This window comes from Oncorhynchus mykiss, chromosome 3, assembly GCF_057628025.1.
Source record: "Oncorhynchus mykiss isolate SJ-2025 chromosome 3, ASM5762802v1, whole genome shotgun sequence".
NCBI classification, from domain to species: domain Eukaryota; kingdom Metazoa; phylum Chordata; class Actinopteri; order Salmoniformes; family Salmonidae; genus Oncorhynchus; species Oncorhynchus mykiss.
In genome coordinates, this window is record NC_143024.1 from 11218369 (window position 1) to 11234015 (window position 15647).

Sequence of the window (15647 nt, forward strand, 5' to 3'; positions counted from 1 at the left end):
GGCTGTTGCTCCAGATGTGGAAGTCTACTGGCTACCAGGCTATAATGCCTGACTGCTCTCTCTTACCCAGACACACAGCGAAGTGGCTGCTGCTCCAGATGTGGAAGTCTACTGGCTACCAGGCTATAATGCCTGACTGCTCTCTCTTACCCAGACACACAGCGAAGTGGCTGTTGCTCCAGATGCGGAAGTCTACTGGCTACCAGGCTATAATGCCTGACTGCTCTCTCTTACCCAGACACACAGCGAAGTGGCTGTTGCTCCAGATGTGGAAGTCTACTGGCTACCAGGCTATAATGACTGCTCTTACCCAGACACACAGCGAAGTGGCTGCTGCTCCAGATGCGGAAGTCAAATAGCAGGTGTTGGTAGAGCTGCAGGAGCAACGGACTGTTCTCCTCACTGGATACCTGCTCCAACAGGAACTGACACGCCATCAGAACAGACATATCCATCATACTACCTGGGACCTAGGAGAAAGAGATGGGAGAGGGAGATGGGGGAGGGTAGAGAGACGGGGGACGGGGGAGGGAGAGAGAGGTGGGGGAGGGAGAGAGAGGTGGGGGAGGGAGAGAGATGGGGGAGTAGAAGATTAAAAAGGGAGACAAGCTGTACAAGTGTTTGTTCTGTTTATCTGTCCTACTGTAGGGACAATCAGAGGAACCAAGGTGTGTCTGTACTGTTTATCTGTCCTACTGTAGGGAGAGTCAGAGGAACCACGGTGTGTCTGTACTGTTTATCTGTCCTACTGTAGGGAGAGTCAGAGGAACCAAGGTGTGTCTGTACTGTTTATCTGTCCTACTGTAGGGAGAGTCAGAGGAACCAAGGTGTGTCTGTACTGTTTATCTGTCCTACTGTAGGGAGAGTCAGAGGAACCAAGGTCAAATGACTAAGTCGGGTAAAACTGTCTGTCGTTGAGGAAGTCACTCTCAACGTGACATGGTGTGTGTCAGTGTGGTACTACGACTGGGAGTCACTGTGTGTGTATCCCTCATATCCCTGTGTGTGTGTGAGGGGTGTGAGTGTGTGAGGGGGGCGTTGTGTGTGTGTGTGTGTTGTGTTTGTATGCGTGTCTGCGAGTGCATGCGTGTGCAAGCATACGTGTGTGTGTGTGTGTGTGTGTGTGTGTGTAGGGTAATTGTGTGGGATCGTTAGAGAAGGGTTTCCTAACAGGATGCTCAGCCCAGCAGTCTTATATACCCTCATATCCTGTCACACCACGAGCCCCCCTTCCTCTACGCTCCTAGAAACCTCCTCTGGAATGTACTGTAGGACGATGATGGCTCTGGTCATTAGCTACTACAGTACCGTAGGATGATGATGGCTCTGGTCTGGTCATTAGCTACTACAGTACCGTAGGATGATGATGGCTCTGGTCTGGTCATTAGCTACTATGGATACACATCTACACACAATAACATGACCCAGGTTTTAGCTGCTACTTAAATCTAAGTCATTCCCATTGTTTACTGACAGTACTTAGTGAGAATGGCTCTTATAATGGGCCAGTACCCTAGTGAACATGGCTCCTATAATGGGCCAGTACCCTAGTGAACATGGCTCCTATAATGGGCCAGTACCCTAGTGAGCATGGCTCCTATAATGGGCCAGTACCCTAGTGAGCATGGCTCCTATAATGGGCCAGTACCCTAGTGAACATGGCTCCTATAATGGGCCAGTACCTTAGTGAACATGGCTCCTATAATGGGCCAGTACCTTAGTGAGCATGGCTCCTATAATGGGCCAGTACCCTAGTGAACATGGCTCCTATAATGGGCCAGTACCTTAGTGAGCATGGCTCCTATAATGGGCCAGTACCCTAGTGAACATGGCTCCTATAATGGGCCAGTACCTTAGTGAGCATAGCTCCTATAATGCTGGGTCCGTGGCAGTTCAGTAGGCTCTCCTGGTTGACAGGGTGATGACGAATCAGATTCTTCACCATCAGCAGGAAGGCTGCTACACTGTTCCTCTCCAGCCGACCATCTGACACACACACACACACACACACACACACACACACACACACACACATTAATTGATGTAAAATTAGCCTATTGAGTACGATAGCGCTTCATCAGTGTTCACGAAGCACCATTTCCAAAATCAAAATGTCCAAACTACTAAATTCAATCAATATTCCCAGTAACGTAGCTCTTTAACACCCACTGACCTTGCAAAGTATGTCAATTAAGCAATAAAGGCCCGAGGGGGTGTGATATAAGGCCAATATACCACAGCTAAGGGCTGTTCTTAGACACAATGCAACACGGCCCTTAGCCATGGTATATTGGCCATATACCACAAACCCCCTGAGGTGCCTTATTGCTTTTATAAACTGGTTACCAACATAATTAGAGCAGTAAAAATACATGTTTTGTCATACCCATGGTGCACGGTCTGATATACCACGGCTGTCAGCCAATCAGCATTCGGGGATAGAACCGATTCGAGACCTGAATGTTGATTGGCTGAAAGCCGTGGCATTACAAAACATTTATTTTTACTGTTCTAATTAGCCGTGGTATATTGACCATATAACACATCCCCTCTGGCTTATTGAATGTAAACAGTCTGGACACAGCCTTTAGCCGTGGTATATTGACCATATAACACATCCCCTCTGGCTTATTGAATGTACAATGACTAAGGGCTGTTCTTAGGCACAACCCAAAGCGGAGTACAGTCTGGACACAGCCTTTAGCCGTGGTATATTGGCCATATATCACAAACCCCAGAGGTGCCTTACTGCTATTATAAACTGGTTACCAATGTAATTAGAGCAGTAAACAAGTATACCTGTGGGTATATTGTGTGATATACACATGGCTGAAATGCTGTTTCAGCCAATTAGCATTCAGGGCTGGAACCCCCCCAGTTGATAATACAGTATAATATATCTGTCTCTCTATTATCTCCAACACACACATACAGCAGTACAAACACACACTGCTACTGACCGGAGGACTTGCCCAGTGGCAGCAGCATGTCGACAGGCCCCCGGGAGGAGCTACAGGTTAGTTCTGGTCCAAGCAGGTCTGACGTCTCCTGACCTCCTCCCTCCGCCTGCTCTGGCTCACACACCTGTTCCAGGAGGGGCAGTAGAACCCCCATGCCCCCCACTGTGTTCAACACATCCTACAGGGATACGCACACAGAAACATACATACATGCACACAGTCAGACACAGAGACATACACACACAGACACAGAGACATACACACAGACACAGAGACATACACAGTCAGACACAGAGACATACACAGTCAGACACAGAGACATACACACAGACACAGAGACATACACAGTCAGACACAGAGACATACACAGTCAGACACAGAGACATACACAGTCAGACACAGAGACATACACACAGACACAGAGACATACAGTCAGACACAGAGACATACACACAGTCAGACACAGAGACATACACACAGTCAGACACAGAGACATACACACAGTCACAGTCTTGTCACTCGAGGAACCCTCACCCAAACACAGTGATGTTGCCAGGTCCAACTAGTTTACTGAGCTCTTGGTTAACAAATACAGTAGCAACTGTTGGAGGGAAAATGAATAGCAACACACCTTGATGTCCCAGTTCACCACCCTGTGGCCTGTCAGTCTGCCATTATACTGGTGGTTAGGAGACAGGTCCACACAGATCTGACTCTTGAAGGCCTGAGACAAATACAAGTGTTTTAATCACAGCGTTACTACCCGTTGTTACTACAGCGTTACTACCCGTTGTTACTACAGCGTTACTACAGCGTTACTACCTGTTGTTGCTACAGCGTTACTACAGCGTTACTACAGCGTTACTACCTGTTGTTGCTACAGCGTTACTACCCGTTGTTGCTCCAGCGTTACTACCCGTTGTTACTACAGCGTTACTACCCGTTGTTACTACAGCGTTACTACCCGTTGTTACTACAGCGTTACTACCCGTTGTTACTACAGCGTTACTACCCGTTGTTACTACAGCGTTACTACCCGTTGTTGCTACAGCGTTACTACCCATTGTTGCTACAGCGTTACTACCCGTTGTTGCTACAGCATTACTACACATTGTTACTACAGCATTACTACCCGTTGTTACTACAGCGTTACTACCCGTTGTTGCTACAGCGTTACTACCCGTTGTTGCTACAGCGTTACTACCCGTTGTTGCTACAGCATTACTACACATTGTTGCTACAGCGTTACTACCCGTTGTTACTACAGCGTTACTACCCGTTGTTACTACAGCGTTACTACCTGTTGTTACTACAGCGTTACCACCCGTTGTTACTACAGCGTTACTACCTGTTGTTACTACAGCGTTACTACTTGCTTTTAGTACATTGTAACTATGTAACATTGTAACTGTGATCTGGGAGGAGCCTGTGAGTGAGCCACCCACCTGAGGAGTGTAGTAGAGAAGCAGTTTACTGTTGAGGTCCGACAGCTCTCCATCTGCCTTGAACAGGGACACATGGTTGGGGCCTGGGAGGGAGGGAGGGTTACAAGGTTACTATATATAGTGTGTTGGGTGTGTGTAGAAACCTGCAGAATGTATGGCCCTAGTGCGCGTGGCCTAGCTAGTGTGTGTACAGTGTGTACTGTATATAATGTTTGGTCCCCCTGTAAATAAAACGACTAACTAGTAGGGTAGACAGATGTAGAAGAGGGTAGAAGAAAACAACTGGAGTCTGGCCAGTAGGCCTTAAACCATGTGGAACTGATCACCAAGTCACAGCCTCGTGCGGATGGGAAGAGGGGTGCTTATATGATTGATGCTGTATAATGATGTGATATTCTATGTGAGTCCTAATCCTACCAGCAGTGTCTAGGGCCTTGGTGTGTGTGTGTACCAGCAGTATATAGGGCCTTGGTGTGTGTGTGTACCAGCAGTGTATAGGGCCTTGGTGTGTGTGTGTGTGTACCAGCAGTGTATAGGGACTTGGTGTGTGTGTGTGTACCAGCAGTGTATAGGGCCTTGGTGTGTGTGTGTACCAGCAGTGTATAGGGCCTTGGTGTGCGCTGGCTGCAGGGCCTCATGACAGATGAAGGCGGTCCCCAGGAGCCCGTCCAGTGAGGTGGGCGTGCCCCACTCCGTGTCCTGCAGCCCGGCGGGGATGGTGTGGACGGGAGCGTCACGCAGGGACCCAGGCCCCCAGCGGCCTGCCGCAAAGGAGGCTGGGAAGGACTGGGAGCGGGTGATGGGGGGAGCGTGGGCAGGGAAGCCCATCTCTGCTGGGTGGAGGGAGGGAGGAGGCAGGGTGGGGGAGGTGGTGGTGGTGGTGGTACGGTGGCCTGCTGAGCCAATACAACAGGAGGTGAAAGGCTACAGGGGGAGGGAGAGGGAGTAGGAAGGGAGGAGGGAGGGAGTAGGGAGTGAATAAGAAAGGAGGGTGTAGGGAGGGAGGGAGGGACGATAAAGTTAGACAAGATAGTAGTGTTTCTGTTAGCTATCCACCCAGTCAGACCCAGTAGGATGTACCAACAAGAGACGTACCAACAAGACACGCACCAACAAGAGACGTACCAACAAGAGACGTACCAACGAGAGACGCACCAACAAGAGACGTACCAACGAGAGACGCACCAACGAGAGACGCACCAACAAGAGACGTACCAACGAGAGACGTACCAACGAGAGACGCAACAACAAGAGACGTACCAACAAGAGACGCACCAACAAGAGACGCACCAACAAGAGACGCACCAACAAGAGACGCACCAACAAGAGACGTACCAACAAGAGACGCACCAACAAGAGACGTACCAACGAGAGACGCACCAACAAGAGACGCACCAACAAGAGACGTACCAACAAGAGACGTACCAACAAGAGACGCACCAACAAGAGACATACTAACGAGAGACGTACCAACGAGAGACGTACCAACGAGAGACGTACCAACGAGAGACGTACCAACGAGAGACGTACCAACGAGAGACGCAACAACGAGAGACGCAACAACGAGAGACGCAACAACGAGAGACGCAACAACGAGAGACGCAACAACGAGAGACGTACCAACGAGAGACGTACCAACGAGAGACGTACCAACGAGAGACGTACCAACGAGAGACGTACCAACAAGAGACGCACCAACAAGATACGCAACAACAAGATACGCAACAACAAGAGACGTACCAACAAGAGACGCAACAACAAGATACGTACCAACAAGAGACGTACCAACAAGATACGTACCAACAAGAGACGTACCAACAAGAGACGTACCAACAAGAGACGTACCAACAAGACACGTACCAACAAGAGACGTACCAACAAGAGACGTACCAACAAGAGACGCAACAAGATACATACCAACGAGAGACGTACCAACAAGAGACGTACCAACAAGAGACGTACCAACAAGAGACGTACCAACAAGATACATACCAACGAGAGACGTACCAACGAGAGACGTACCAACGAGAGACGTACCAACAAGAGACGTACCAACAAGAGACGTACCAACAAGAGATGCAACAACAAGAGACGCAACAACAAGAGACGCACCAACAAGAGACGTACCAACAAGAGACGTACCAACAAGAGACGCACCAACAAGAGACGCACCAACAAGAGACGCACCAACAAGATACTGGGGTGCTCCTTTGCACCCCAGTATCTCTACCTGCACATTCATCTTCTGCCGATCTACCATTCCAGTGTTTAATTGCTATATTGTAATTACTTCGCCACCATGGCCTATTTATTTCCTTAACTCCCTTACCTCATTTGCACTCACTGTATCTAGACTTTTTGTTTTCTTTTGTTCTACTGTATTATTGACTATGTTTTGTTTATTCCATGTGTAACTCTGTGTTGTTGTATGTGTCGAATTGCTACGCTTTATCTTGGCCAGGTCGCAGTTACAAATGAGAACTTGTTCTCAACTTGCCTACCTGGTTAAATAAAGGTGAAATAAAAAAAATACAAAAAATAAAAGTAGACCTATGCTAGTAAATTGTTACCTACCTATAGATCAGTAGACCTATGCTAGTAAATTGTTACCTACCTATAGATCAGTAGACCTATGCTAGTAAATTGTTACCTACCTATAGATCAGTAGACCTATGCTAGTAAATTGTTACCTACCTATAGATCAGTAGACCTATGCTAGTAAATTGTTACCTACCTATAGATCAGTAGACCTATGCTAGTAAATTGTTACCTACCTAAAGATCAGTAGACCTATGCTAGTAAATTGTTACCTACCTATAGATCAGTAGACCTATGCTAGTAAATTGTTACCTACCTATAGATCAGTAGACCTATGCTAGTAAATTGTTACCTACCTATAGATCAGTAGACCTATGCTAGTAAATTGTTACCTACCTATAGATCAGTAGACCTATGCTAGTAAATTGTTACCTACCTATAGATCAGTAGACCTATGCTAGTAAATTGTTACCTACCTTTAGATCAGTAGACCTATGCTAGTAAATTGTTACCTACCTAAAGATCAGTAGACCTATGCTAGTAAATTGTTACCTACCTAAAGATTAGTAGACCTGTGCTAGTAAATTGTTGCTCCATTGCTGGTGAGCTTGCAGAGTAAACAGTTCATATTCTTGATTACCACGTTTGTTTTGGAGCTGCAAATATTTATATAGGCAATTCTCTCTCCATACAATTTGAGGTTTGTGCTGCACCCGATCCTATAGCAAATCAGCAATCTATTCGCTAGCTCACCCAACCTGTGTTGATTGACAGTTTGCTGTTCCAATCAGTGTTCAGAGTGTGCATTTCTCTAGCCAATCTTTTTTAAGGATGATGCCACTCTGTGCCACAAAATGAGTGACAAAACATTACAAAAACTGGCCAGATTATTTCAAGTCATCCGTCTCAAGTCAAAGTCGAGTCCCGAGTCTTGAGGCTTCAAGTCCAAGTCAAGTTATTTTATATCAAGTCGAGTCTCAAGCATCAAATATGTGACTCGAGTCCAAGTTTTGTGACTCGAATCCATGGCTAATGGCTAATGGACCCAGGATGCCTAATGGACCCAGGATGGCTAATGGACCCAGGATGGTTAATGCAGCTGTAATGGACCCAGGATGGTTAATGGACCCAGGATGGCTAATTGACCCAGGATGGCTAATGGACCCAGGATGGCTAATGTAGCCGTAATGGACCCAGGATGGCTAATGCAGCCGTAATGGACCCAGGATGGCTAATGCAGCCGTCATGGACCCAGGATGGCTAATGGACCCAGGATGGTTAATGCAGCCGTAATGGACCCAGGATGGCTAATGCAGCCGTAATGGACCCAGGATGGCTAATGCAGCCGTAATGGACCCAGGATGGCTAATGGACCCAGGATGGTTAATGCAGCCGTAATGGACCCAGGATGGCTAATGCAGCCGTAATGGACCCAGGATGGTTAATGCAGCCGTAATGGACCCAGGATGGCTAATGCAGCTGTAATGGACCCAGGATGGCTAATGGACCCAGGATGGCTAATGGACCCAGGATGGCTAATGGACCCAGGATGGCTAATGCGGCTGTAATGGACCCAGGATGGCTAATGCAGCCGTAATGGACCCAGGATGGCTAATGCAGCCGTAATGGACCCAGGATGGTTAATGCAGCCGTAATGGACCCAGGATGGCTAATGGACCCAGGATGGTTAATGCAGCCGTAATGGACCCAGGATGGCTAATGCAGCTGTAATGGACCCAGGATGGCTAATGGACTCAGGATGGCTAATGGACCCAGGATGGCTAATGGACCCAGGATGGCTAATGCGGCTGTAATGGACCCAGGATGGCTAATGCAGCCGTAATGGACCCAGGATGGCTAATGCAGCCGTAATGGACCCAGGATGGTTAATGCAGCCGTAATGGACCCAGGATGGTTAATGGACCCAGGATGGCTAATGCAGCTGTAATGGACCCAGGATGGCTAATGCAGCCGTAATGGACCCAGGATGGCTAATGGACCCAGGATGGCTAATGGACCCAGGATGGCTAATGCGGCTGTAATGGACCCAGGATGGCTAATGCAGCTGTAATGGACCCAGGATGGCTAATGCAGCCGTAATGGACCCAGGATGGTTAATTGACCCAGGATGGCTAATGGACCCAGGATGGCTAATGGACCCAGGATGGCTAATGGACCCAGGATGGCTAATGGACCCAGGATGGCTAATTGACCCAGGATGGCTAATGGACCCAGGATGGCTAATGGACCCAGGATGGCTAATGGACCCAGGATGGCTAATGCAGCCGTAATGGACCCAGGATGGCTAATGCAGCCGTAATGGACCCAGGATGACTAATGGACCCAGGATGGTTAATGCAGCTGTAATGGACCCAGGATGGTTAATGCGGCCGTAATGGACCCAGGATGGTTAATGGACCCAGGATGGCTAATGCAGCCGTAATGGACCCAGGATGGTTAATGGACCCAGGATGGCTAATGCAGCCGTAATGGACCCAGGATGGTTAATGGACCCAGGATGGCTAATGCAGCCGTAATGGACCCAGGATGGCTAATGGACCCAGGATGGTTAATGCAGCCGTAATGGACCCAGGATGGCTAATGCAGCCGTAATGGACCCAGGATGGCTAATGTAGCCGTAATGGACCCAGGATGGCTAATGCAGCCGTAATGGACCCAGGATGGCTAATGCAGCCGTAATGGACCCAGGATGGCTAATGGACCCAGGATGGCTAATGGACCCAGGATGGCTAATTGACCCAGGATGGCTAATGGACCCAGGATGGCTAATGGACCCAGGATGGCTAATGGACCCAGGATGGCTAATGGACCCAGGATGGCTAATGCAGCCGTAATGGACCCAGGATGGTTAATGGACCCAGGATGGTTAATGGACCCAGGATGGCTAATGCAGCCGTAATGGCCCCAGGATGGCTAATGGACCCAGGATGGCTAATGGACCCAGGATGGCTAATGCAGCCGTAATGGACCCAGCAAGACCTCAGGTTTCAACAGTTACCATGAAAACAGAACAGATGTAAAATGTTTTTTTTTTAAATGTAATCAAACAACAAGAGACAACTGATGATCATAAACAATTGTCTTTCAATTTTCTGTCTGTCTTTGGCACTTTGCTCTCAGCCTATGTCCTAATCCAGACATATTTTGTCCTAATCCAGACATATTTTGTCCTAATCCAGACATATTTTGTCCTAATCCAGACATATTTTGTCCTAATCCAGACATATTTTGTCCTATTCCAACCATATTTTGTCCTATTCCAACCATATTTTGTCCTATTCCAACCATATTTTGTCCTAATCCAGACATATTTTGTCCTAATCCAGACATATTTTGTCCTAATCCAGACATATTTTGTCCTATTCCAACCATATTTTGCTTTCCCAATTTAGTAATGTCCTTCACCCCATTGTCTCATTCTCTCACCTCATTGAGCGAGGGGAATCGGAGCTGGGCTGTCTTGCGCTGTTCTCCATCGATGTAGATGGTGACCAGATTCTGACCAAAGGGACGGCGGCCGGGAATATGGACTATATCCACAGAGTGCTGTGGGGAGAAGAGAGAGAGAGAGGAGGAGAGAGAAAGGAGGAGAGAGAGGGAGGAGGAGAGATCAAGTAGAGAGAGAGAGGAGAGCGAGAAGAGAGAGAGCAGGAGAGAGAGGGAGGAGGAGAGAGCGAGAGGAGGAAGAGAGAGAGCGAGAAGAGAGAGAGCGAGAGGGTGGAGGAGAGAGCGAGAAGAAGAAGAGAGAGAGCGAGAGAGAAGAGAAAATAGTCTTTACTCAATATATTGCAGGTAAAATATGACTTCTATGCAAGGTATGCCTGCTAGATTATTGTGCTTTCTCCAGAATCTAGAAACATGAGTGTCTTGAACTAGTTAAACATCCATTATTAAACAGTCCCTGACGATGATCATTCATTAGAGTAACAACACAGCTGTAGTGAACAGATGGCACAGCAGCTAACTGGCTGATCCCAGCGTACATCAGGCCTGTCAGATAAGATGGGGAAACAACTACGTAATTGAGAGGCTGTGTCTCGATCTCTGATTGCATCCCGAATGGAGCCGTGGTCTGGGAGTAGTGGCCTGAGGAAACACACTTAATGTGTTGTGAAAAGTGTTACGAAATGTCATGTCATGTTTTAAATTGTATATAACTGTCTTCATGTTGCTCGACCCCAGGAAGAGTAGCTGCTGCCTTGGCAGGAACTAATGGGGATCCATAATAAACCCCAGGAATAGTATCTGCTGCCTTGGCAGGAACTAATGAGGATCCATAATAAACCCCAGGAAGAGTATCTGCTGCCTTGGCAGGAACTAATGGGGATCCATAATAAACCCCAGGAAGAGTATTTGCTGCCTTGGCAGGAACTAATGGGGATCCATAATAAACCCCAGGAATAGTATCTGCTGCCTTGGCAGGAACTAATGAGGATCCATAATAAACCCCAGGAAGAGTATCTGCTGCCTTGGCAGGAACTAATGAGGATCCATAATAAACCCCAGGAAGAGTAGCTGCTGCCTTGGCAGGAACTAATGGGGATCCATAATAAACCCCAGGAAGAGTAGCTGCTGCCTTGGCAGGAACTAATGGGGATCCATAATAAACCCCAGGAAGAGTATCTGGTCAAACCTAGTGCACTGTATAGGGAATAGGATGAAATGTGGTCCCCATCCTCTGTCCCTATATCTGTGTGTGTATCTTACCCAGCAGCAGTCTGTTAGAGGGTGTTCTGGCAGGGACACGACCATGTAGTCTTTCTTAGTGCAGACAGCCACCACCAACACTCCCTCCATGGTGAAGAAAGCCTCTAAACCTGTACCACCGGCTGTCAACAGGCTAAGCACCAAGGAGACAGGAAACACATCAATAACTGCCCCCTTGGGGGATCAATAAAGTTAACTGAATGGATTTGAATTTGATCCAACTGATGACTGGTGGCAATATTACGTTACTCTGCCTGTTACATACTTTTAAATCATATTGCTTTCAACGAGGGCTGTGGCGGTCATGACATTTTGCCAGCCGGTTGTTGTCATGTAAAAGCCTGCTGGTCTCACGGTAATTGACCGGTAATGAACATATAACACACGCCGTTGGAACATCTAATAATACATCTATGTAATAGACACCATCACAATAAATACAAGGATTTATTCAGGTCTAAAGAAACATTAAGATGTGAATAAAACGGATTTCAGAAGAACAGAATATGAGTTACACTATGTTATCTGGCTGTGCTCCGTGACATAGACTATAGGCCAGTTCCTTTAGCTGACAAGATATGCCTATAAGTCCCGTCCCATTTGAGGATTGTATAGTAAGAAGAATATAACAGAACTTAGCTGAATAAGACAGAAAGGATATTTCCCCCATTCCGGAGCGAGTGAGCACACGGTGGATATGTGGAGTGTAAAAATGCTCAACTGAAACAGGTCCTATATATGCTACATTTACAGTTATTTGACAACTTTTACACTCAACATTCACCCATCAGTCTATTCTCAATGTAATCTTGTCTTTACTAATATGTACAGGCTTTCACCCTGCTTCTTTCTTCAAATGGATCATCACAGTGAGGGGAGTTTTAAAAGCATGATAATGTTTTGATGATAAGTGTTTGATGTGATTTTAGATTGCATTGATGTCAGAGTGGTTAGAGGGACAATAAAGCCCTGAGTACCAGGTCATTATGACCTGATGGGGGGATAATAGAGCCCTGAGTACCAGGTCATTATGACCTGATGGGGGGATAATAGAGCCCTGAGTACAAGGCCATTAGGACCTGATGGAGGGACAATAAAGCCCTGAGTACCAGGCCATTAGGACCTGATGGAGTGACCGTAGAGCCCTGAGTACCAGGCCATTAGGACCTGATGGAGGACCTGATGGGGGTACAATAGAGCACTGAGTACCAGGCCATTAAGACCTGATGGAGTGACAATAGAGCCCTGAGTACCAGGCCATTAGGACCTGATGGAGTGACAATAGAGCCCTGAGTACCAGGCCATTAGGACCTGATGGTCGTTAGTGGGTAGGGTGCTAACAAAGCATGACCACAGTGCATGAGAGGAGATTACACATGGAATTTTACTGCGTTCATGACTCATGACTGCCAGTGTGACAGTAATATGGTCACCGCAACATCCCTTATTGAAAACAGAGACGTGGGGGGATTTTCGCCCTCATTGGGCCAGCACCGGCTCTCTTATTGGGCCAGCACCGGACTTGCTCATTGGGCCAGCACCGGCTCGCTCATTGGGCCAGCACCGGCTCTCTCATTGGGCCAGCACCGGCTCGCTCATTGGGCCAGCACCGGCTCGCTCATTGGGCCAGCACCGGCTCGCTCATTGGGCCAGCACCGGCTCGCTCATTGGGCCAGCACCGGCTCGCTCATTGGGCCAGCACACATCAAGCAGTAGTGTGGTCTTAGGTGTATCCCCATCTCTCCAGTCTGGTACCTGTACAGCTGTTTCCTGCGGGGGCCTTTGCCCATACCCCGTGTCGCCGCCCCTGGTGCCCCAGCAGACGGGCGGGTGCTGGGCGTGGAGAACTCTGAGTGGTATTGTGGGAAGTCCATGTTGAGACAGAGCCAGGCGTGGAAGGAAAACCCACTGCCTGGCCAGCGCTGGACCGTGGGCACCATGATCCCTGCCAGGGGATGGGTCAGGTCAAAATACTGCAGGGCGCTGTTCCTCCCCTCCCTGGCCGCCATCGCCGCCAGCACCCGGATGATGCGGGCGCAGTAAGGGTGTGTCCCCGTCCTCTTCCCTGCCAACACGTCCTGCCCCTGGTAAGGGAGAGAATTTTATCTAAGGGTGGTCATGTTCTGTATATAGGGTGCTATCTAGACAGAGGGGTGCTATCTGGACAGAGGGGTGCTATCTGGACAGAGGGGTGCTATCTGGACAGAGGGGTGCTATCTGGACAGAGGGGTGCTATCTGGACAGAGGGGTGCTATCTGGACAGAGGGGTGATATCTGGACAGAGGGGTGATATCTGGACAGAGGGGTGCTATCTGGACGGAGGGGTGATATCTGGACAGAGGGGTGCTATCTGGACGGAGGGGTGCTATCTGGACAGAGGGGTGATATCTGGACAGAGGGGTGAAATCTGGGTTAATTGTTAAGGTTGGTGATGTAGATGCTTCTATGTACAATGCCAAAATAAATTCCCAGTAACTTTTGTTGCATGGCAACAAGGTTCTGATTCTGAATGGTTTTACAGCGCCCTCTGTAAATATTGAGACAGTGAAGCACTTTTCTTTTGGAATCAAACAACGACTGAGGTTAAAGTGCGTACTGTCGTCTTTAATTTGAGGGTTTGTTCATCCATATTGGCTAAACCGTTTAGAAAGTACAGACCTTTTTTAGTACATAGTCCCCCAATTTTAGGAGACCAAAAGTATTGGGTCAAATTGACTTCTATGTGTATTAAAGCAGTCAGAAGTTTAATATTTGGTCCCATTTTCACACAATGACTGCAGTATATCAAGCTGGTGACTGTACAAACTTGTTGGATGTATTTGCTGTTAATCTGCAACACAACAAAAACTATTTTGTGCCCAATAGAAATGAATGGTAAATAATATGTTGAGTCATTTTTATTGTAAATAAGAATACAATGTTCCTTAACCCTTCTACATTAATGTGGATGCTACCATGATTACGGATAATCCTGAATGAATCGTGAATAATGATGAGTGAGAAAGTTACAGACGCACAAATATACCCCCAAGACATGCTAACCTCTCACCATTACAATAACAGGCGAGGTTAGCATTTTATATCATACCCCCAAGACATGCTAACCTCTCACCATTACAATAACAGGGGAGGTTAGCATTTTATATCATACCCCCAAGACATGCTAACCTCTCACCATTACAATAACAGGGGAGGTTAGCATTTTATATCATACCCTCAAGACATGCTAACCTCTCACCATTACAATAACAGGGGAGATTAGCATTTTATATCATACCCCTAAGACATGCTAACCTCTCACCATTACAATAACAGGTGAGGTTAGCATTTTATATCATACCACCAAGACATGCTAACCTCTCACCATTACAATAACAGGGGAGGTTAGTATTTTATATCATACCCCCCAAGACATGCTAACCTCTCACCATTACAATAACAGGGGAGGTTAGCATTTTATATCATACCCCCAAGACATGCTAACCTCTCACCATTACAATAACAGGGGAGGTTAGCATTTTATATCATACCCCCAAGACATGCTAACCTCTCACCATTACAATAACAGGCGAGGTTAGCATTTTATATCATACCCCTAAGACATGCTAACCTCTCACCATTACAATAACAGGGGAGGTTAGCATTGTATATCATACCCTCAAGACATGCTAACCTCTCACCAGTACAATAACAGGGGAGGTTAGCATTGTATATCATACCCTCAAGACATGCTAACCTCTCACCAGTACAATAACAGGGGAGGTTAGTATTTTATATCATACCCCCAAGACATGCTAACCTCTCACCATTACAATAACAGGGGAGGTTAGTATTTTGGGTGGGGGTATGATATTTGGAGTATAAAGCCCAATTTTCTTTTTTTAAAATGCTTCACTGTCCCAATAATTACGGAGGGCACTGTAAATGACACTGTAAATGACTCTGTAAATGACTCTGTAAATGACTCTGTAAATGA

The 15647-nt window shown here is 47.2% G+C and overlaps 1 protein-coding gene across 1 annotated transcript in view; it reads right to left on the reverse strand.

The window, feature by feature from the left end:
- LOC110510431 (neurobeachin-like protein 2) overlaps positions 1-15647 on the reverse strand; it is a 136189-nt gene that overhangs the window by 63914 nt on the left and 56628 nt on the right. The window contains exons 15-23 of the mRNA XM_090220591.1: positions 13427-13755; positions 11672-11804; positions 10391-10510; positions 4999-5329; positions 4406-4488; positions 3592-3684; positions 2961-3138; positions 1853-1986; positions 311-470 (exon numbers count right to left, since the gene is read on the reverse strand). Of these exons, the coding sequence (XP_090076717.1) occupies positions 311-470; positions 1853-1986; positions 2961-3138; positions 3592-3684; positions 4406-4488; positions 4999-5329; positions 10391-10510; positions 11672-11804; positions 13427-13755 (1561 nt within the window). The remainder of the gene's footprint in view (positions 1-310; positions 471-1852; positions 1987-2960; positions 3139-3591; positions 3685-4405; positions 4489-4998; positions 5330-10390; positions 10511-11671; positions 11805-13426; positions 13756-15647) is intronic.